General features: G+C 33.9%; 1 protein-coding gene across 2 annotated transcripts; it reads right to left on the bottom strand.

The window, feature by feature from the left end:
• Positions 1–3,641: 3,641 nt before the first annotated feature.
• On the bottom strand, positions 3,642–20,655 carry LOC128987598 (uncharacterized). 2 transcript variants are annotated; one of them, XM_054408530.1, is made up of 8 exons: positions 20,501–20,561; positions 19,617–19,789; positions 19,067–19,096; positions 17,516–17,697; positions 16,805–16,955; positions 14,027–14,179; positions 11,930–12,099; positions 3,642–3,878 (listed from the first exon to the last, which is right to left on the bottom strand). In XM_054408530.1, exons 4-8 carry the CDS (start codon positions 17,621–17,623, stop codon positions 3,735–3,737), a joined length of 726 nt encoding a protein of 241 aa, XP_054264505.1. In that variant the 5' UTR covers positions 17,624–17,697; positions 19,067–19,096; positions 19,617–19,789; positions 20,501–20,561; the 3' UTR covers positions 3,642–3,734. The 2 variants fall into 2 exon arrangements, with proteins under 2 accessions (XP_054264505.1, XP_054264504.1); XM_054408529.1 differs by lacking the exon at positions 19,617–19,789 and having other exon boundaries at positions 20,501–20,655.
• Between the last annotated feature and the right edge of the window lie 755 nt (positions 20,656–21,410).

Here is a 21,410-nt window from a genome sequence, read left to right as displayed (position 1 = left end):
CATTGCTTTAGAATTGAAAAGATTCACTTAACAGTATTGTTTTGTTACTTTTCAGTACAAGTTTGGACCAATGAGGTTCAAGAATTGAGAGAAAAGAAGTAAAATTGTAATACATTGAATGTCAACTTATTAGCTGTTAAGACCAAATTATTTTTTTTTAACAATGAGTAAGTGGGTTGGGATAATAAGTTGTTGCATCACAATCAGTGACAATGGGAGATTATAAACAAAACATAACCTCTATAAAGTTACAAGTAGTGATTTTTTGTAATTAAAAACGGTCGTAGGTAAAGTAGTGTACGCAACTCGCGTAATTAGCATTTACGATTCTCATAGAAGGTTTAAAGGCGCTCTCAGAAGCTTTTACCTTAAATTTTTTACTCATGTCGTAAAGACTATCCTTAGGAGATCGTTGTGTAAACTGCTATAAGAACATAATTTCAATTACCTTAAAGTAGAAGTAAATAGGAACGAACACTATATAATGACAACGTTATCTACCACCAAAAAGCAATACCTTCTTACCTTAAGCTATACCTTTTTAGGGATGGACGGGATTGAATTTTTAGTTCGGGACGGGACAGGACGGGATTTTTATTTCGGGACGGGACGGGATTTTTATTTCCTTCTCGATTTTCGGGACGGGAAGGGACGGAATTTTTTTCTGTGCATAAAAAGAAAGTCTTGAGTATTGCAGTTACCAAAAAAGACATACGAAATCAATTTTTACCGTTTGTGGCACTGATCTATAAAAAAAACAAAAAATGGGTAACAATTTACAGGTACCTATAGAAACTTGTGACTCGCGGTCGAAATAACTGGCGGTCACGGTGCGATCGTCAAAATGACTGCGGTCACGGGGTGATCGTCGTTATGACTCGCGGTCACGGGGTGATCGTCGGTATGACTCGCGGTCACGGCATGATCGTCGGTATGACTCGCGGTCACGGCATGATCGTCGGCATGACTCCGCGGTCACGGCACGATCATCGGTATGACTCCGTGGTCACGGGGTGATCGTCGGTATGACTCGCGGTCATGGCATGATCGTCGGTATGACTCGCGATCACGGCACGATCGTCGGCATGACCCCGCGGTCACGGCGCAATCGTCGGTAGTACTCTGAGGTCACGTCGTGATCGTCGGTATGACTCCGCGGTCACAGGGTGATCGTCAGTGTGACTCGCGGACACGGCGTGATCGTCGGTATGACTCGCCATCACGGCATGATCGTCAGTATGACTCTGCGGTCACGGCGCGATCGTCGTTACGACTCCGCAGTCACGGCGCAATCGTCGAAATGACTTCGTCTCCTGCGTTCGCGGACCTATCGCTCGCAATAGCGGCGTCATTGGCACTGACTCGCGAAGCGGCAAAATCGCCAACGATCGGTCCAAATCCCGTCCCGAAAAATTCCCGAATCAAATGTAATCCCATCCCGATAATCGGGAATATTTTTTTCCCGAAAAATTCCCGAAATTTCGGGACCCGTCCATCCCTAGTGTGATTGCTTCAAACTATTCTATGAAAAGAATTGTTTAAAATACAAGGTTTCCAATTTATTTCAATCATATGTGATCGTAAAGAAATATCTATCTTATAAAGTTTAGGTTTTCAAGAAATTTGAATTGAAAAACTCTTACCCTGCAAGAAATGTGTGGTACAGTTTTGACAGGTTAGTTTTATGAGTATAAAAAATATCCCAAAATCATACAATGTGTGCTATTTTGTAAATCTAAAGTATTTTTAGTAACTGGATAAACAATTAAACCTAAAAATTACTATGGGTATGAATCACATGTAATTTGTAAAAACAGTAGAATGTTTGAAAAGTAATACTGTCCTTGGATATTGAGTAATGGAGTAGTATTTTAGAATATACTGGGTCAAATGGAAAAAACCTATTTTTGATGATTAATGAGATGTTAGATGTCTACAAGAGATATTGATCATTACCCATATAATATGGATGTCCTGTAGTTCATCAGCTTGGGATTAATGATTTATTATTTACCATTTGTTGAAGTTATTTTAAATAGTATTTTAAACAGTTAATGCAAATTTATGTATATATTTTATGTTATTTGTATTTTTTTTAATTTGTTAACTATGCTAGTTTGAAATTTATGTTTTTATAATTTTATTGTATTATACTATTATAGTATTCCAGTAAATGCTAAGCATTTAGTAAAGTTTCTGTCATGTCTGTGAATAAATTCATCTATTTGAATTGAAGAGGATACTATGCATGTTCATCTTCCCTTTTATCCTAAATCCACTAATACGCCGCCAGTAGAGCAGGCAAGTAATGAGGCAAGGTAATACGTGTTAACTATACAAGTTTGTTTTAAGGTTATTGGGAACGTTCCCAACTAACCGTCACACTCCTGTGTAACTGAGGGATGAGTATAGTTGGTAGCTTATGTATTAAATATTATGTTACATTCAAACAATTACAGTAGACCCTCTCTAATCCGGCACTTCACCACTCTGGCACTCCAGTAATCCAGGGTCTTTTGACAGGTGAGGTCTTCCGCGATTGCGGCAAAATTCCCGTGGCCGTGTAGACATCATGATCCACTCCCGTGGTCACGGAAACGTCATCATCGTCTTTTGCAATAGCAGCAAAATCATGAACATCTTCCATGGCCGTTTAGACATCATAATCTACTCCCGCTATCACGGAAATGTCATTGTCGTCTTGCACGATTGCGGCACAATCATGAACATCTCCCGCGGTCATGTAGACATTATCAAGGCAGATTAGATTATCTTACAAGAAATCGAGGCAGATTAGCATTAAGTCCTCATAAATTGCACCTTTTTGAAAAGAAACCCTAATACACCAGTATAAACTTCTATAATAAACTTCCAAAGTAGATACAAGCAGAAGTAGATGTAAAAAAAAAAATTAAAAACAAACTTAAGAAATTTTTCATTAGCAGGGCTTTGAGAAACTTAATTTCATGAACTGTAATTTACTTATCTTGCCCTACTAATCAAATTATGTTTTAACTTTATTTATATCATTTTCTGTTGGTTCTTTGTTCTTTTACAATTTTGCTCTTATTTACTATAAGCATGTATATTTTATTATAACTTTAACATTAAGAAATGTGACACTATTCTTACAAATATTCCTAATGTACTGGATGAATTAAGATAATTTGAATTGAATTGTATTGTTGTCTTCCGCGGTCATGGCAAAAATTGTATCATCTCCCGCGGCCGTTTAAACATCCTTATTCACTCCCGCAGTCACGGAAACGTCATCGTCACCATGCACAATCGCGGCAAAATCATGAACATCTCCCGCGGACGTTTAGACGTTATCATCGCCTCCTGCGGTCACGGAAACGTTATCGTCGTCATGCGCGATCGCGGCAAATGCGGTTTCCGACCACGCGATCTTCGTAGACATGTATTAAGTGCATTTTAAGTGTTTTTATTCATAACATTCCAGTAATCCGGCATTTTCACTAATCCGGCAGTATCACAGTCACAGGTTTTGAGTGTATATCTGTCAGATTACTGAGTGTATACTGTATTAGGAAAATTGCACATAATTCTGACATAATACAGTGTACTAAAACAATGCCATAGTTAGTATTTGGTATTTAATCATGTAATTAATCATGGTATTTAATCATGGTAAAAAAATATATATATTTTTTTTTACAAAATATTTGTACAGATATTTCATAACTAGTATGTATCCCACAAAACACTCAAGCTCATTTTTCACATTGGCCACTCTTCTGCCAAGGCCAAGTACAGAATGTGAGCCGAGGTGAGTTTTTGAAGAATATGTGAAGGGAAGTAACTCCGAACATCTCTACGTGATTCTCCAAACATTCAGGTCCATCAGCAACTATACTCTGGTAACAAGATACATACTAGTTTCAAATTGTGTTAAGAATCATTGTTTGTTTTAGCAAATTAAAGTTGCTCTTTAAAAACTGCTATTACATTAAATAATGAGATTGATATCTGTGTTCCTGTTTCATTGCCTTCTCAATATTAATATACAATTTTTATTTAAGTTCCCACAATGCTTTGTAAAAAAAATCATTTTTCGGGTCGAGTCAAGGAGGTCTTTGGAGAACGTTTAGATAAAAGGTATATGTACTTTGGTACTAAACTGTCTTTGGTCAATAGCTCAAGGCATGTTTTGTGTGCACAATCCCCAAAAGATATGACACTCCATTACATAGTGTACAGAATAAAAATATTAATATGGTAAATAATTATATTTCGGAATTGACAGTGAGGCTGAAAAACGTTAATTTAATTGACCTAAGAAGATTTAAAAAATTTCACTTCATGACTCTTGGCCTTCATTTGAATATATTATAAAAATTTATTGTAAGCAAGAGTTGGCACGTATTATAATCTATGCTTTCAGCCAGTGGCATGCAAGTAAAAACAAGAGCTCAATCAAAGGAATGTCAGAACACTGTAATAAATCAAAATTACAAAAAATAAATTAAATTTCAAATAAAAAACATAATTATGTTAGTAAAAAAGCAAACACCAACACCCCAGCCCCAATAAACATTTCAAGACCAGAAATCAACAGAGAGAAAGAAGAACCAATCTCAGTCATTGATGTGGACATGAAGGACATGATAAGGAAATACCAACAGATGAAAGATGTTGCTTTTGGGCATACAATATCGGCAGACCTAGAAAGTCCAAGAAATATTACTTTGCTAATATAATATTAGAAATATTAACTGCTGGTGTGGCAGCTACATTTTGAAAAATTGTTTGTGAGAATAACTGTATTAACAATTTCTTAGCATATCAGAAAAGTGCTGAGGTGTGTATAGCCTTATAACTAAGTTGGAGTACTTCAACAAGCCAACCCATTCGATTACGACACAGCTTTCAACGAACTTACTAAAGATTTTTATAAAAAGGGATTTAAAAAACTGTTATGGGTTGCGTAAGGGATTTCATTTCACCTAATCACTTTATAACAAATCTAAACTTCCAAAAAAATGACTGGTGCAATGGTGGAGGTAGTGAGTTATCATCAGAACTCTAAAAGGTTACTGTGGAGTTTTTGTCAAACGGCTACGCAATGTAATTGCTAGCCAAGACTTGCAAGAGACATCTGTTTTTGATCAATCTCTATCGTCAATGGAAGATTTTAACACAATATCTAGAAGAAATAGTGTCACCTCGCCTCTTGAGTGAGCAACCCCTGTCAAGCAAGTCCCCGACCATCAAGACCAGCAGGCTTAGCGAGCAGCAGACCAGTCCATCTAGTACCTGGCCATTGCAGTTACGCAGAATGTGTCTCCCTCAACACTAGTGCAGATGTCAGTGTCAGTGGAAAGCAGAGTAAAAGTGGCGTGTCTGTGATTGAAGTCAGTTTGGGAGTGATTTCAGGTAACATGGTTATTCCTTCTTCTTATTTTTTACCAATAATACAAAAATTCCCAAAGAATGTATAGCCTTATCGAAGAATGTGTACAGCTCTTCACAACACGGAACTTATCAAGCCACAAACCTAAACCAAACTTTGACTCCTCCAAAAACAAAATAGCAATATTTCACCAACATATAGAACATCTGGAATCTTGTAAAAATAGATTAGAAATTATTATTGACAAAATAAATCAACACTTATTAGTAACTAGCTGTACCCGCGGGCTTTGCCCCGTTTAACTTATTAATTTTCAAGATAACCTCGTTCGCATGGCTTAATCACGTCCTGGTTAAAGTTCGTTCGCTACGCTCACTCACCTTTAGGTTGGAGCTCGTTCGCTGCGCTCACTTGCCTTCAGGCTAGCTCGTTCGCTACGCTAACTCGCCTCCAGGTTGAAGTTCGTTCGCTACGCTCACTCACCTTTTTGTTGCAAATTAGCTGTTGTCATAAATAAAAAAAAATAATAGTGTTGCACCCTGTTGGTAATCCTTGTAACTTTAATGCTATTGAACATCATAGAACAGAACCAACTTGTTTAATTGAAACAGCTGTTAAGATTCATTAATTCCTTTTAAATATGAAGCAGCATAAGGTTAACATGAGAAACTCCAGGGCCACTGGGGCGGAGTCCGAAAGCCCGATCAGAATAAAAACTACTTAGTTGTCCTATTTAATGCCCAAAGAATCGGTGTACCGAATTTCAGCCTCCTAGGTAAATAGGAAGTGGGAGAATTAGTGATGAGTGAGTGAGTCAGTCAGTCAGTCAGTCAGTCAGTGAGGGCTTTGCCTTTTATATATATAGATAACAGAGTATAATATGAAAGCTTATGAAATTCAAAAATTTAATATTGATGGTTAGGGTACCTACACTCTTAAACATTATTTTTGTAGATCGAATTATACAATATCCCCGCCGCAGCAAACCTGCAGACTAAGCGAATTTCCATTTGACTGATTTGATTTACACTGAAATGTCTAGTTAAAAATATATAACAGTTATTCCCGATTTAAATAGAATTAGTTTAACAAGTACTTAGCTTTGCTGCATCAGGGAGGGTAAATTTTTTTTTGTAAAATGTTAATAGTTAGTAAGAAATAAAAACATTTTCCAAATTTGATCAAAATATGTTCATAAACAAGCAAACTACAACAGTTTACTTATTCTCCATAAGAATAACATGGGAATTTTAAATTTACAATTTTTTGGAATTTTCTCCGTAACCATTAGGCGCATAATAACGCTTCAATATACTAAATTTTTTTTTTTAAGCTCTACAAAATGGTTTGGAAAGAAATTGCTAAATTTTATGTTTTTTGGGTCAAAAATGGGAAAAACCTATTTTTACCCCATAAAACCCCCCGTAAACCCCCGTTCCCATGGTCCGATCATGCTGGATCGCGAATTCGTTTGAATAAACGTAGGTTTACACGTTTGTACCAAATTTCATCAAAATTGGATCATTTTTGCTCAAGTTATCGTGCTAACGGACACATATATATATATATATGAATTTGAACGGATGGTGTTTTTGGCCTCTAGGGACCTCAAACGAAAAAAAAAGTCGGTCCCGCGTCCAGGTCTTACTATGAGTACTACGGTAATAGCTTATGCCCTATATGGGAAATTCGCTAAAAGGAAGTTTTGCCTTACTGAAAATATTTTAAATAATCTGAAAATTAAGAAAATTTTAACCTCTATAATACAGGAAACATGTAGGAGAAGGTTTTTGAGTGTTGTGCGGTGAAGTGTTTTACCAAAAATTATCAGTTTGAACTATAAGGAGTCTATCGTTCCCCAAGCGCAAGCCGTAAACTATTTTTAGATAAACTTATTTTTGCGATTGATAGGCTCTTAGGCATTTGTAAAAATATAATTGTAGCTAAATGTGGACATTAATGTAAATGTATTGGGAAAAAATCACACAAACAGTTTTCAAACATGCTAAAAAGTCACAGCATGAGATATTTGGTGGACTTTCACACCAGAGTTGTTAAAAATTCCAAATCCTCTATTGATAATTACTTAACTAATATTATTGATTTACAGATGTATGTATATGGTTTATTAACTTGTTTGTCAGACCATGACGGTCAGGTACTTGAGATGAATATTACCCTTGATCATGACAAAAAAATCCATGGTAAAAACTTGTAGAAATCTGGGCCAAGAAAACGTCAATTTGTTTTAATCAAAACTGAAAGATGAGAATTGGATGGAAATTTACATGTCTCCTGTTGAATAAGTACAGTAGGGTACTCTAAGTTCCATCAGAATGTTTTATTATTTTAATGAGTGCTTTCCACAAATTGCTGTTAGAACAGGCTCCAAAAAGAATTGCTGGATGAATACTAGGTTAAGAGAAGAGAAGGAAACTATTGTAGGCTAAGTAAGTGTGCAAGAAATCAAGATAAATAATGCAAAAAGCTTAAAATGTGTCAAAGAAAATTTAAATTTGATCTTTTTAAAACAAAAAAAGAATATTATAACAAAAAAATTAAATGTTCATCAAACATGTCAAAAACAACATGGTCAATTAACAAGGAAGTCTTTAATGGCAAAAAACAAAAAGATATGGAAAATATTTCATTAAAAGTTAACAATAAGATAATTAGTTAACAATCCAAAAGAAATAAGAAATATTTTAAACTCATTTTTTACTAAATCTTCAACGTTACATACAAAATTTTGTAATACTACATATTGAACACCCCTAAAAAAATATATGGCATACAAAATTGTATTTTGAACCAGTAACTGATACTGAAATAATAACTACTAGTGTCCCTGTTGCTCGAACTCGAGCAATTGCTAAGTAAATATTTGTAGCAAACTGTTATAATACTATATTAGCAAACTTATTGACTGTTTAGGATTAACCTATGCTCTTCTTCTCACTTTTGATTTCTGACAACAGCTGGAGTGTTGTTTCATAACAATTTTTGTTTCCAATGTTAATCTTATGGAGAAATATGAAAATTTAAAGGGCTCCAGGGCCTCACTCTCTCATTATTTCCCTAAAAAGAAAGTTTCCTGCACAACTTCACGCTACGCTCTTTCCAATGACACCAAAAACATGACAATCGGTTCAGTAGTTTCGGAGGAGTAATTGTCACAAAAAATCTGCTTGCGTATTAAATAAGTATAGATTATACAATCTTTAAAAAATAAAACAACATCTGGATATGATGATCTATCAGTTAAAATTAGATGTCAAAGAGGAGATCTTTTTAATGCACCTAATTAACTCATCATTTGTAACAGGAATTTTTCCTAATGAGCTTGAGTGGTACCTGTTTATAAGAAAACTCTAGCAAAGACATTTCAAACTACAGGCCAGTGTCAATTCTCCCCGCAATTTCAAAGGTATATGAGAAGGCAGTTTACAACAGGTTGAACAGTTTCTTGAACCAGTATGATCTAATTGATAATGAACAACATGGTTTCCATGCTGCTGGTGGATCAACTGTTACATCAGCGTTAGTTTCATTGAGGCAGTAATAAATTCACTAGATAAGGGTTTAAATTCAGCTGGCATCTTCATGGACATGTCCCAGGCATTTGATAATGTAGACCACCGTCAATTAATAACTAAACTTGATAATTTTGGTATTAAAGAAGTCACTCTCAATTTGTTTAAATCATACTTAGAGGAACGTTACAAATTTGTGGAAATATCAACTTTGTTAAAGAATCATCCAAAAAACAAGATCTAATTTATCAAAGATATCATCTGGTGTGGTGTCCCACAGGGATCAATTCTTGGCCCTTTTTTAATATGTTACCTTAAAAATCTTCCAACATCTCTAAATGACCCAGGTAGTAAGTTAAGTATATATGCAGATGATATTAATCTTAACACTTTCAAAACAAAAAGAGACAAAAATGATAAAAGCATAAAGTTATATAAAGATAAAAATTCCAATGCTCAAGTTAAAACTTCAAAACTATTGGGTTTGTTAATAGATGAGGATTTAAGCTGTAATAAACATGTTGAGTATTTAATAAAAAACTAAATTCTGGTACATTCGTCCTATGAACGATGTCATATCTCTGTGAAGGATCAGCCCTTAAAATGATACATTGAATCACATATTAACTATGGAATTAGTATTTATAGTGGGACAACGAAAAAGAATTTAAAAAAGATTTTGAAAGTACAAAAAAAGCAATCAGATTGATACATAAATTAAAAGTACCTGGGGACCGAGCTTTGCTCGGAGAAAATCATTAGTTCACTCTGAAAGTAGACTTAGTATCGGAGATACATAAATCTGTTCCCAAACTCCACATGGCCTCGCCTTTACAACGTCCTACACCATTTCCTACGTCATGGACCTGTTTCCCTCCATTCCCATAGCACTTTAGGATTGTAGATACCTTAATCTAATCGTTATTAACAGTTCCCACACTCCGGACAGCTCGCCTTGACTACTTCCTTCACCACTTCCAACGTAGCGGACCTGTTTTTCTCCCTTCCCATAGCATTTCAGAATTGCAGATACGTTAATCTAATCGTCATAAACAGTTCCCACGCTCCATACTAATCGCCTTGACTACTTCCTTCACCACTTCCTACGTCGCAAACATGTTTCCCTCCCTTCCCATTGCATTTAAAGATTGCAGATACATTAATCTAATCGTCATAAAAAGTTCCCACACTCCGGACAGCTCGCCTTGACTACTTCCTTCACCACTTCCTACGTCGCGGACCTGTTTCCCTCCCTTCCCATTGCATTTAAAGATTGCAGATACCTTAATCTAATCGTCATAAACAGTTCCCACACTCCGGACTACTTCCTTCACCACTTCCTACGTCGCGGACCTGTTTCCCTCCCTTCCCATAGCATTTTAGGATTGCAGATACCCTAATCTAATCGTCATAAACAGTTCCCACACTCCGTACTACTCGCCTTGACTACTTCCTTCACCACTTCCTACATCGCGGACCTGTTTCCCTCCCTTCCCATAGCATTTTAGGATTGCAGATACCCTAATCTTATCGTCATAAACAGTCCCCACACTCCGGACTGCTGGCAAGGAATTAGTCCTTCATTACTTCCTATATCACGGACCTGTTTCCTTCCCTTCCCATAGCATTTAGGATTGCAGATACCTTAATGTATTCGTCATAAACAGCTAGACTTCGCACTGCTACCCTTGACTACAATGTATCGAGTAATCTTAAGTATAATCTTTGCTCAATGTTAACAAGTGATGTTTTTCCTTTTGTACTGTATTTGTAATTTGCTAGTATACTGTGGGTAGTTGGCTTATTATGAACACATGCTACAACTTCAAGTCTTTTGTTTACTTTTTCCTTGTTATTTAATTCGGCCAACATGGTTACCTAGCAACCCATAAGACTAATGTTAAAAAAATGTGATTTTCAGTATCATTTTTCTACGTAATTAGATTTTTGTTGGCAGTTCTAACTGCATGAAACTCGTTTTTAGGCCAAACATAAACTATTTACAAGATTTGAAGAAAATCGTCGGAGCCGTTTTCGAGATCTTTGTGCAAGCAAGCAAACATTGCTCGTATTAGAGTATAGGATATGATATTATTGTATGGTCAAATCCTATTTTAAAGGGATGGGCATTTTTACAGTTCACGCCTTATATATTTTTGAAACAATTAAATATTTTTTTCAATATTGCCGAGACTCAAGAACTACCTGTGCATAATTATAATACAAGGGGTAAAAATTATTTAGTTAAAGAACAACCAAGACTTTAACTTTTATTAAATAAACCTTATATTAAACTATTTTTTTTTTTTTTTAGAAAACTTCCTATGTTTTAAAAAAACAAAAAAAGACAAATCTAAATTTATGAAAAACTCAAGGCATTCTCACTTGACCTTGCACCTACAGTATAGAAGATTTTAGTAATTTCAATTTTAAAAAATGTATAGTATTTTGTAATACTTAACAGTTTATTATTGCTAATTTATGTAGCAATAGACACTATTCATGTATAAAAATCTGTAGGTACTGTGTGAATAAAGACGTTTTTAAATCTTGAATCTATGTAAAATGAAAGGACAATATTTAGTTTAATGTGGTGATTAGCTATGAAAAAGTATATTGTTCGGTCTATACATTGTTCCGACGGCTCCGAGATCGAAACCAATTTTCCTATTTGTCCATAAACGATTTCCTAGTTTGTACATGTACAATAAGCTGCTTTTGACCAGAGTATCAGGTCAGACTGTCAATGGCAAAAAGATTGATACAAGGATTGCGCATTATATTAATTGCTAAGGAAACATTCTATTGGAGTGTTATTATTATAAGGTTTTACATTGTATTTTATGTTTTTTTAACCTAAGTGGTTTTGTAAACCAACTGAATGTTGAATGTTGAAAAACATTATATATTAAGGGAAAAACATAAAATGGTATATTCTGTGTAAAATAAATCCACTAAAATAATATCTATTGGTTTTTTGTGTATTAGATTCTGTTTCTATAGCTCAAGTAACAATGTTTACCTTCACAACTTTTGCTGGTACATCTTCAAACCAGACTCTGTCTTTGGAAGTGAATGAACCAAAGGGGTTGATTCCAAGGCCGATCAGCTCTCCTTTCTCATACAGAAGGAAAGCTCCTTGGTAATCATTACAGTCTGACGTAGGAGTTACTTTATAAAAATAGTGCTTGCCTGGAAAAACGTTAATAGCATTAGTTAACAATGTTATGTATGGTTTATTTTAAGTATAAACTTTTATATGAGTGAAACAAGTTTTTCAGGACAATCGCTGTCATTGTTTGAGAAATGAATTGAATCTGGTTTCAAATATTTGTTTTTAATTGAAAACAAGGCAGAATACGCTGTCCATTGTAACTGGGTATCTTATTTTGAGTAAAACAATTTTTTATATATGTATAATAAATATAAATACTTGTAGCACCGGTCACACGTCCTACAGTAGGCCTACTCTTGATCTTCTCAAAAATAAAATATATTGTAGTACGACTATCCGCAGTACTATCCTGATAATTAGACCAATTCGTATATACCAAGGCAAAAATGTGGTTCGGATTCCACTATAAACTGTAGATCCCTTAGTTGCCATTAGCTGTATGGGCTATTAATTAACAGCTGTGTCTAAGGAATGTCGGCCTTAGTCACTAACAAGACTAAAAGATCACCACTCATCCTACACTCATCTCCATTCATACTTGGCTTAAAATACCTACTTTGTATGGTCGCCATTTCATTGAACATTATCAGTATCAATAGTAAATCACTGTGTTTGTCCTTATTTGATGTTAAACAATAAACTTTATTTGCTTATTATTTATCAAAACAATGTATCCTAACGTATAAACATGAGTGTTACATCATAGATTATCTGTAAACTTATATTTAACACTTTAAAACTTGGTCTCCACACTGAAAGTAGCGCAGGTCGCAAGGTTCGTAATTTAAGTTTCTAGCCGTTATATGGCAGGTCGAGCGGCAGTTCCTTGTCAGTTGTGAGTGGAGTCAGTGAGATCCATTGTGTGTGTGCTCAAAATTCAGCTATTTACCGGTAAGTAATAATTTATAAAACACTTTAATAAATAGGTGTTTTATGTTTTTATACTACAGCATCGGTAGTGAAAAGTAAAGCCACAATGATTAACTGTCTAATGTTGATATTGCTTCAATAAAATATGCTGGTAGACAGGTTTGCTAGCAACCAATATGGCGATCCTGTCATTTTGGGTTATCTCGTAAATAATAATTTTTCATCGTGACGTAGCGCCCGTCAAATAACAAGCGACCGGCGCTACTGTATTGTAACTGGTGCTACTGTAATTGTGAGTGGCTCTACTTTTGTAAATGATGTGACGGAATGATGTGTGTCACAGTTGATCTTGCACATATGTAAAGTGTTTCAACTTGCATTAGCAATTAAAAACAAAAGTTTAAATAAAATATTTTACTTGAAATATTTTTTTATTTCAGTTTGCAAATTTTCACAGTTGATCTTGCACATTATGTAAAGTTTTCCTACTTGCATAAGCAATTAAAAACAAATGTTTCAATAAGATATTTTACTTAAAATATTTTTTATTTCAGTTTGCAAATTCTATCAAAAAAAATTTCTCACCCATATGAATTTTCAGCAAATTAAGAAACATGGAATATATTCAATGAGAAGTATATTTTACTGTCAGCACAAGACATACAAATTGCTCTCGTTTACTGGTCTGGCAATACTGATGAAGTAATCACCATTACTTACTTTGAAATAAAATAACAATATAATATTTTAAACAAAAATGTGGCTATTTATGTCCAAAGTCTTAAAAGATATGAAAAGTTTGATTACCAAGATAGAATTAAAATTGGGAGCTTATGTAAAAAGAAAAGACCATTCAGCTTCAGCTACCGTATACATTTTTCCAGGTATTGTACTAAAAAATTATATTGAGTAGGTACCTGGTTGTAATCATATAGGGACTCATACTTTATAAAGATTATAAAACATAATATAAAATATACAGGTTTACCAACAATAAATCCTGTTTTTAAGCCCCACAGGAAATTATTCAGTTAAAATTTTTTGGTTCAAAAAGAAATTAAAGCTGTAACTTACCCATCCCAATAAAACATCCTTGTTTAGTAAATCCTAAACTTTCAGCTTTGCACTCATCTTTTGGTATGAGAGTCCAATTGCCATCTAATTTCAAGTAAATGTCTTCAGCAACCAGTCCTTTGGGGTCTGGTCGTCCTCCAGCCTTAAGTTTTTCTGCAAATTTACTTCTGCATAAAATATACAATTGATTATGTTGATGAACTATGTTTAATATGTTGTATGTTATTTCTAAATAAATACTAACTAGTAGAACTAGTAGAATCATTAATGGGACCTCCAGTTATTATAAAAAGTAAAAACCGTTTTGTTTCTAACTTCCTAATCCTAGTGTGTAATTGTGAGATATCTTAAAATCTTTGCATTTTGAGGACATGTGACGATTTAACACAGAAGCATCTGTTATACTCTGTCTGAATTTAATGTGCGGTTGAAGGACAAATTTGTTTTCCCCTGTTTTCTCCCTGGCCCCTGCCACCACAACATTAGCCTACAGCTGATTCATACTGTTTATAATTTTACAACAGTTGTCACTTTGTTTACATTTTAGTAGTAAACAACATTGTGATTATACTAATGGTATTTTTTTGCAGTTTAATATTATTCAGTCTATGTTTAATTGATTAGTGTTGATTAGAAATGGCCAAAAGGTGCCAAGATATTACAATTAAAACTAAAAACACAATTTTTAGAGTGTACAATTATTTAAAAAAAGCATTTATTATAAATCTGCAGGATGACACTGACTCTGATGGCTTAAGCGAAGATGATGGTGAATATCTACTTTCCAGTTACAGTAGACTCCCTCTTATCCGGACACCTTTTAACCGGACATCGGTTTAACCGGACTACACTTGGCGGAAATGGCATCTCTTTAACCGAAAAATTTTTATCAGCACATAGGTTCAACCGGACTAGATCGGCAGTACTGAAACGACTGTTCTCGTGGGATAGATTTGAGACCAGTGATAACGTGTCTAAATACAATATGCTATCCTGAATTCAAGTCGAATATCACTGTTTACAGTCCGTTTTAACGAGTTTTTGGGGACGTCGGTTTAACCGGAAATCCCGTTATCCGGACTCCTCGGGACCGGGGCCAGTCCGGATAAGAGGGAGTCTACTGTATGAGAGTGAATGATGTAATGGAACGTCTCCAGTACTTTTTTAACGTCCACATTACAACTAACATTTGTTAAATTTACATCATTGTGTTCATTTTGTGGTTTAATATATGTTTTAAAAATAAAATTAAATTTATATGTTTTTAGGAGATTTGTTTTCTATTTGAGGAGATTTGTTTTCTATTTGGTGTGTACTAAGGCATATTGCCCTTTTATTATTAAGGATTTGAAATATGTATACAATTAGTAAACGATGAAACATGCAAAAGCTTTTATATAGCTGTTACATACAAATGGTTTAATTTGTGTGTATCTCCAAACATAACTCGTTCATTCAAATAGTATGATCAATTTGTTATGTTAGTTTATTCCCAGTAAAAGAAAATTGAATGCTCCTACTTGTCATTTACCTAGCGAGTTTAATGTTGTACACTGATTATTCAGGCATAAAAAGGATAACCCAATGGTTTTCATCCTGATCTGACCTTAGGGCTTCGCTAGAGACATTGACAAAAGTCCTATTACCGACGGTATTAAAATAATAACTAAATAAAGAAGTGAAGAATTGCTTTAGAATTTTGAAACCAGTTCACCACGATATTAACTAATTTAATAATGTATAGTTACATTACCAGAACTGAAATTGTATTTAAAACAATCCATCAAAAGCAAAAATGTTAGTCCAGGATTATGTATATTACATTATAACAAAACTTCTAGTGAAATTAAAATTGATACGTAGATTATTTATTGTAAAAATAAATCTTATTGTTTTATTATGTGTGTAGTTCAATCATAATAAACAATGCTTCCTAAAAAACCTGTCTGCAATATAAAACAGATGATTGTTACGGGGGATTTCAGTGTAGAAAAGGGTAAATGAGTGGGAGATTTACCATGATAGGGAAATCATATGTTGAATTCCAACCGCACAATTATTTTAGACAGACTATAGTAAAGATAATAGTTTTACATGATAAGGAATACAACATGTTTGTATTCTGCTGCTATTGCTCACTAGTCACAAGGGGTTTGGTACAGTGTAAGTCAGTGACAACGATTTTTAGGCCGTATACTTGCAAATTGTGATAGTAATACACAAATCGGATATTTATAAATCACTCCTCCTTCCAGAAACAATTTTTTTTCTGAATATCTTGACATTGCATATTAAAATCTTTTTTTTTTTTAGATTTAGCCAACATGATGATATTTTTGATGGTCTTTTTAGAACCTGCAATTTTCTTTTAGAAAAAGTATAGTTTGTTTTAGTAGAATCCATATAAAACTTGTAAATTGGACTGAAATGAAAATTTTTGACAAACCAATAAAATGGGTGCTTCAACTTGGTTAATCATTTTTCCTTACGTCCTGGTAAAAAATAGGATAAAAGACTTCCCCACATTTTAAGCTTTAAAATGGTTAGTTATAACACATTTAGTGAAAGTAGTGTGCAAAAGGTAGATCTATAATTATAAGTATACTTCTAGAAAACGTGTAAAATGTAATCTTTTAGTAGGCCTACAACTTAAAGTAGTTGTTGTATCCAAATGTCCTATAATCCAACAAGGTCTTGGGTCAGATCTCTGAGATACTACTATTGATCATGTGTTACACTAAAAGAAAGAAATACTGACAGCAATGTCCTAATATTTACCGGGACTCATGAAGAGCACAGAAGTGTACCATAAAGGGGTGTTCCAATAGTTGCCACTTGTATACATTGGTTTGTCATCATATGAGTACAAGCTAAAGTAAGGTTTCATACCCTTAGACTCTGCACGCTTGTCCAGATCTTCTTTGATGTACTGTTACAAAGAAATTAATACATTTTTACCTAGTGTACTATGATAAAGATGTCTAGTACATGTAAAATCAAATAGCTATGTAGTATAACAACTAAAAATAACGCTTTTTTTGCTTTTAATCAGTAAAATCTTGAAGAAATAATTTATACCGGTACCGTAGTTTTGAAACATTATAAATACTTACAAAGTAAAATTCTACTTTGATTGTTTTCATCAATGGTACAAAAAAAAGCATCAATTTTACTTCGTTCTGAATTGTATGTTTTTATTCCTCAGGTATATTATTGAGGAATTGTTTTTTTATAAATATGTTTTATAGAGTGTTATAATTCTAAAAAATGTTTTCCATTAGTAATTAAATAATTGGAGATATCAAAGTTTATTTTGGTATCTTAAAACCAGATATTTCTAAAATCAGACAAATTGTTAAGTATCCAGCTCTATACTTGTCCACACACAATCACACCAAAATAGGAACACACATAACTCTCAAAACAAAATATTTTAAGCTCACAAAGAACTATTTTTACTTGTAGAACAAAATAATTTGTTGTACTAACTGCTGTTCGCAGACCAGCGATATTTCCGTGAGTGTCAAACAAGACTGAAACTCTAGGGTCATTTGGATAGGAATATAAGTCCACATTTAGGAACTCATCATGGGACATTTTTACATATTCAGGGGCTGCATCTCCTACTGTGAGGGGAATTTTGTAGAAGCCATCCCACAAAGCATATTTCACTGAAAAACAAAAGAATTTTATGAAAACCTTGTTGGTATTCAAAAACTATAGCCAATGCATTTTAACACTTTTTTTTATCAAAACATTACCTCAAATACAATGGAATATCTCTATTCACACTTACATTCATATTCACTTCCTACCAAATTAATATTCCTACCATTTTAAATTTTCATTATTACAGGAATTAAAATTTTTGTCTTAAAATTGATTTAGTTTTTCATGGTATGTACACTTTTAGCCAATTCCCTATAGGAAAGTAGCTATTACCGTAGGTGGCACGGTAAGACCTAGACCCGGGAATGATTTACTTTTCGATTTTGATGTCCCCAGAGGCCAAAAACGCTATTTGTTGAAATTTGTATATATATGTATACATATATTATATATATACATTATATCTATATATATAGCCTTACCGATATATTTGTGTCCGTGAAAGCGATAACTTGAGTAATTTTTGTCTGATTTTGATGAAATTTGGGTCAAAGGTGGGATAAACTTGAATTAGTTCACAAACCAGTATTATCAGACCATGGGAACGGGGTGTTTTATGGGGTAAAAATTGGTTTTCTCATTTTTGACCCTCAAAACACAAAATTTCCCAATTTTTGGCTAGACCTTTTTAAAGAGCTTAAAAACCAAACAATTTAGTATATCAAAGTGTTTTTGTACGGTTATTGGTTACGGAGAATTTTCAAAAAATTTTAAATTAAAAATTCCCATGTTATTCCACAGAAAACATACTACTGACAGGCAAAGCTCCCTCAAAGTACTTAACGCTTTTTACCATGCGGTTGGCATTCTGGGTTATAGTAGTATGTTTTCTGTGGTTATTCTTAGGGAGAATATTGTAAAATGTTGTAGTTTGCTTGTTTATGGATATATTTTGATCAATTTGGCAAATTTATTTATTTTATACTAAGTTATTAATATTTGACTAAAAATCACACTTTATTATAGTTTCCTTGGTGCAGCAAACCTAGGTAGGTACTCGTTAAACCTAATGTTATTTAAATAGATTTAATTGAAAATCAATTAGGACAAATGGAAATTCGCTTAGTCAGCAGGTTTGCTGCATCGGGGGTATATTTGTATTGAATGCATTGTAAGACTGTAAACCAAGAATGATTCTCTTATTTTACGGTATTTCTTTTCAATGGGGATTTAACTTGGTTTTTAGTTGATATATTTTAACTATAGGTATTCTAAATCCATTTTCTTAAAACATAAAGTACCGGTAACATTAAATTCATTTTATTTCAGTTAAACTTCTAAATTGTTGTTTGTGGAAAGATATGACAGGCATTAAATAAAAGGGCTCATGAGATAACAGCTGAAACCTATAGCTCTGTAAAATGAACTCACCACGTAAATTTTCCCATTTGGCGTATGCACCTGAAACAAAAGGTAAAACTAATTTTTAGTTCAATAACCTAGGTAAGGTGGGAGGACTACTAAAAATCACAGAATTGTTATTCCAATCCAATCCAATGCAATTTTTTTCTTTTTTGTATATTTTTCAAAGTCTCCGTAGCCAGTTTTCACAATAGGTAGTCTGGTAACTCCAGAATATGCTAGTGTTGACAACAAAACTCCCTGCCATTCAAAAACTGATTTTATGTTTTCAGATGTGTTTACTGTTTATAGTGTAGTTTATTTTTATTCTTTTAGAGTGGATCATTTTTTCTGATTTAAAAGAGTTAAAAGATGGAGGGACATGAAAAAGACTAAAAGTGTACTTTTAGGATAATAAGGGTAATAAAAGTCCTTTGGGGAGTTTTTATTTTTTTATTTTTATTATGAAGTTTTCATTTATGAAATCCTATTAATTTAAAATTTCAGATAATTTTCAAACTAACTGTGTTACCATCATACCAATTATTTGCAGATGTAAATGAAACAATAAGGTACGTACCTTTATTAGACGTTTAGAAGTAAAAGAGACACAGTTTACCCTCCATGGGCACCATATTCAACACTGGAGTAGGAGTTTGGCCCTCTAATAAAAAATGTTGTGTTTCGTATCTTATTTACTACTTTGGTCACAAAACTTAGGCGGTTTCAGGAAACACTTTGACGTTCTTGGACCTAAAAATATGTTCATCTTTCCATAGCACGAAACAGCTGTAGTTTAATAAAATTATTAAGGACTAAACTTTATCAGCGACACGGAAAAATTTTAAAAACGAAATAATTTAATCTATATATTAATAGGCAAGCATGTTTCTTTAAAACCTTTTTTCTCAGCTCGTGTGCATCGTAGGGAAAATCTACGCATACTGTTAGAAAGCTATTTTCCTGTAGGTGTGCAGAATCCCTTTATAAATTAAAATAGGCTAAAAAATAAGCACAAAAAATGAATTTAAAATTTTGAAAAATTTAACATGGATATTATGAGTTGCCATGCTGGTGACGAAATAACAACGAAATATAAACAGAAAATCAAAACAAATGAAGGAAACTCCAATCACATGTTCTATTCAAAGTGTGGAATGAAAATAAAGAAGTCTGTACATTAAATATTTTTGGTCGAGTTTCGACCACTGGACGACCTCTAGTTAATAATTAATAGGTAATTTAATTTGTGTATCAAAATACAAATTTTCCTGAGGTAATGACTGTCACCATAATCACGTTTTTAGGGTTATAAGTCCCTAATTCAAAAATTTAATCAAAATCATTCTGCTGGATTTCCAGATACCTATGTATTACAGACAGACAGACAAACAGACATAGCTCGTATTAGAATATAGGATAGGATAAAATAAGACACTTATTTGTATTTGTGTACTTACGTACCAGTGGAACAGATGAAGATAGTAAACAGAATTGATATTAAGTGGGCATTAATGTTTGACATTGTTATAAACTACTTTTAGGAGCAAGATGCAATACAAAGCAATAAGACGTAACTGATGGGTTGAGGGTCAGTCAAAGTCAGTCTAAAGATGACTCAAGTTCATTATCCAATTGACTTCTCTGTTATCTCTCCATGACCAGCAATAAACTGCTAGTCTTGTTTTTGTGTTTTTGTTTATTAGTAATGGACTAGTGAACTTCACACTAACTACGCTTGCTACAAAACATCCTAAAACTGTCAAAGTCAGATAACTATATAGAAAAATATAAATAATTGTGGCTGGAGTGGTTTATCTGATTGTTCACTTAAAGATAACTCTAATTGCAACTGTATAATTAACAAATAAGTTTAATTTGAGCTCAAACCAAGTAATGTGATGCCATAGCCTATATAGTTATTCCTTCACTTTCTGATTAAAATCATATGGAAAATAAACAAAAGCTTGTTGAGAAAAGTATGCTTTTCCAGAATGGAAGCTTATTCAATTAAACATTTTTCTTTAAGTCAGGGGCTATATAAAACCCCTTTCTGTGCTAGAGAATTTTTTCTGAGTCTCAGGCGAGGCCATGTGTTCTTTAACACGTTCACTGCGGGCCATCAAATGGCAGGCGTAGCCTCAGCGCGGCGCAGCCCGCAGCGTCGAACAAACCCGATTGCCGGGTGTTTGGCTCTCATATTTCGGTATGACGAATGGAAAATAACGTGCGGTGATGTCCTGTTTTATAACCAGAATCGACGTAGTTTGCCAAACACTCACATACAGCAGCACTGCTTGGAACGTAGCCGGTCCCATCGTATTGCCAATTGGAGGGAGAAAGACGGGACAACAAGTTGATTTTTAAGTTTGCC

This window comes from Macrosteles quadrilineatus, unplaced genomic scaffold (assembly GCF_028750875.1).
Source record: "Macrosteles quadrilineatus isolate MER2022 unplaced genomic scaffold, UCM_ALF_1.0 Scaffold_2__2_contigs__length_208266976, whole genome shotgun sequence".
Classification (NCBI taxonomy): domain Eukaryota; kingdom Metazoa; phylum Arthropoda; class Insecta; order Hemiptera; family Cicadellidae; genus Macrosteles; species Macrosteles quadrilineatus.
This window is presented reverse-complemented; position numbering and strand designations above follow the sequence as displayed.

What these genes read in the sequence shown, in the direction of transcription:
- LOC128987598 (XM_054408529.1), bottom strand. Translation starts at nt 20,561, where the DNA reads ATGTCAAACATTAATGCCCACTTAATATCAATTCTGTTTACTATCTTC. An exon ending in TATCTTCATCTGTTCCACTG is followed by an intron (nt 19,097 to 20,500) that starts GTACGTAAGTAC and finishes CTTTTGTTTCAG; the next exon opens with GTGCATACGCCAAATGGGAA. An exon ending in CAAATGGGAAAATTTACGTG is followed by an intron (nt 17,698 to 19,066) that starts GTGAGTTCATTT and finishes TTTGTTTTTCAG; the next exon opens with TGAAATATGCTTTGTGGGAT.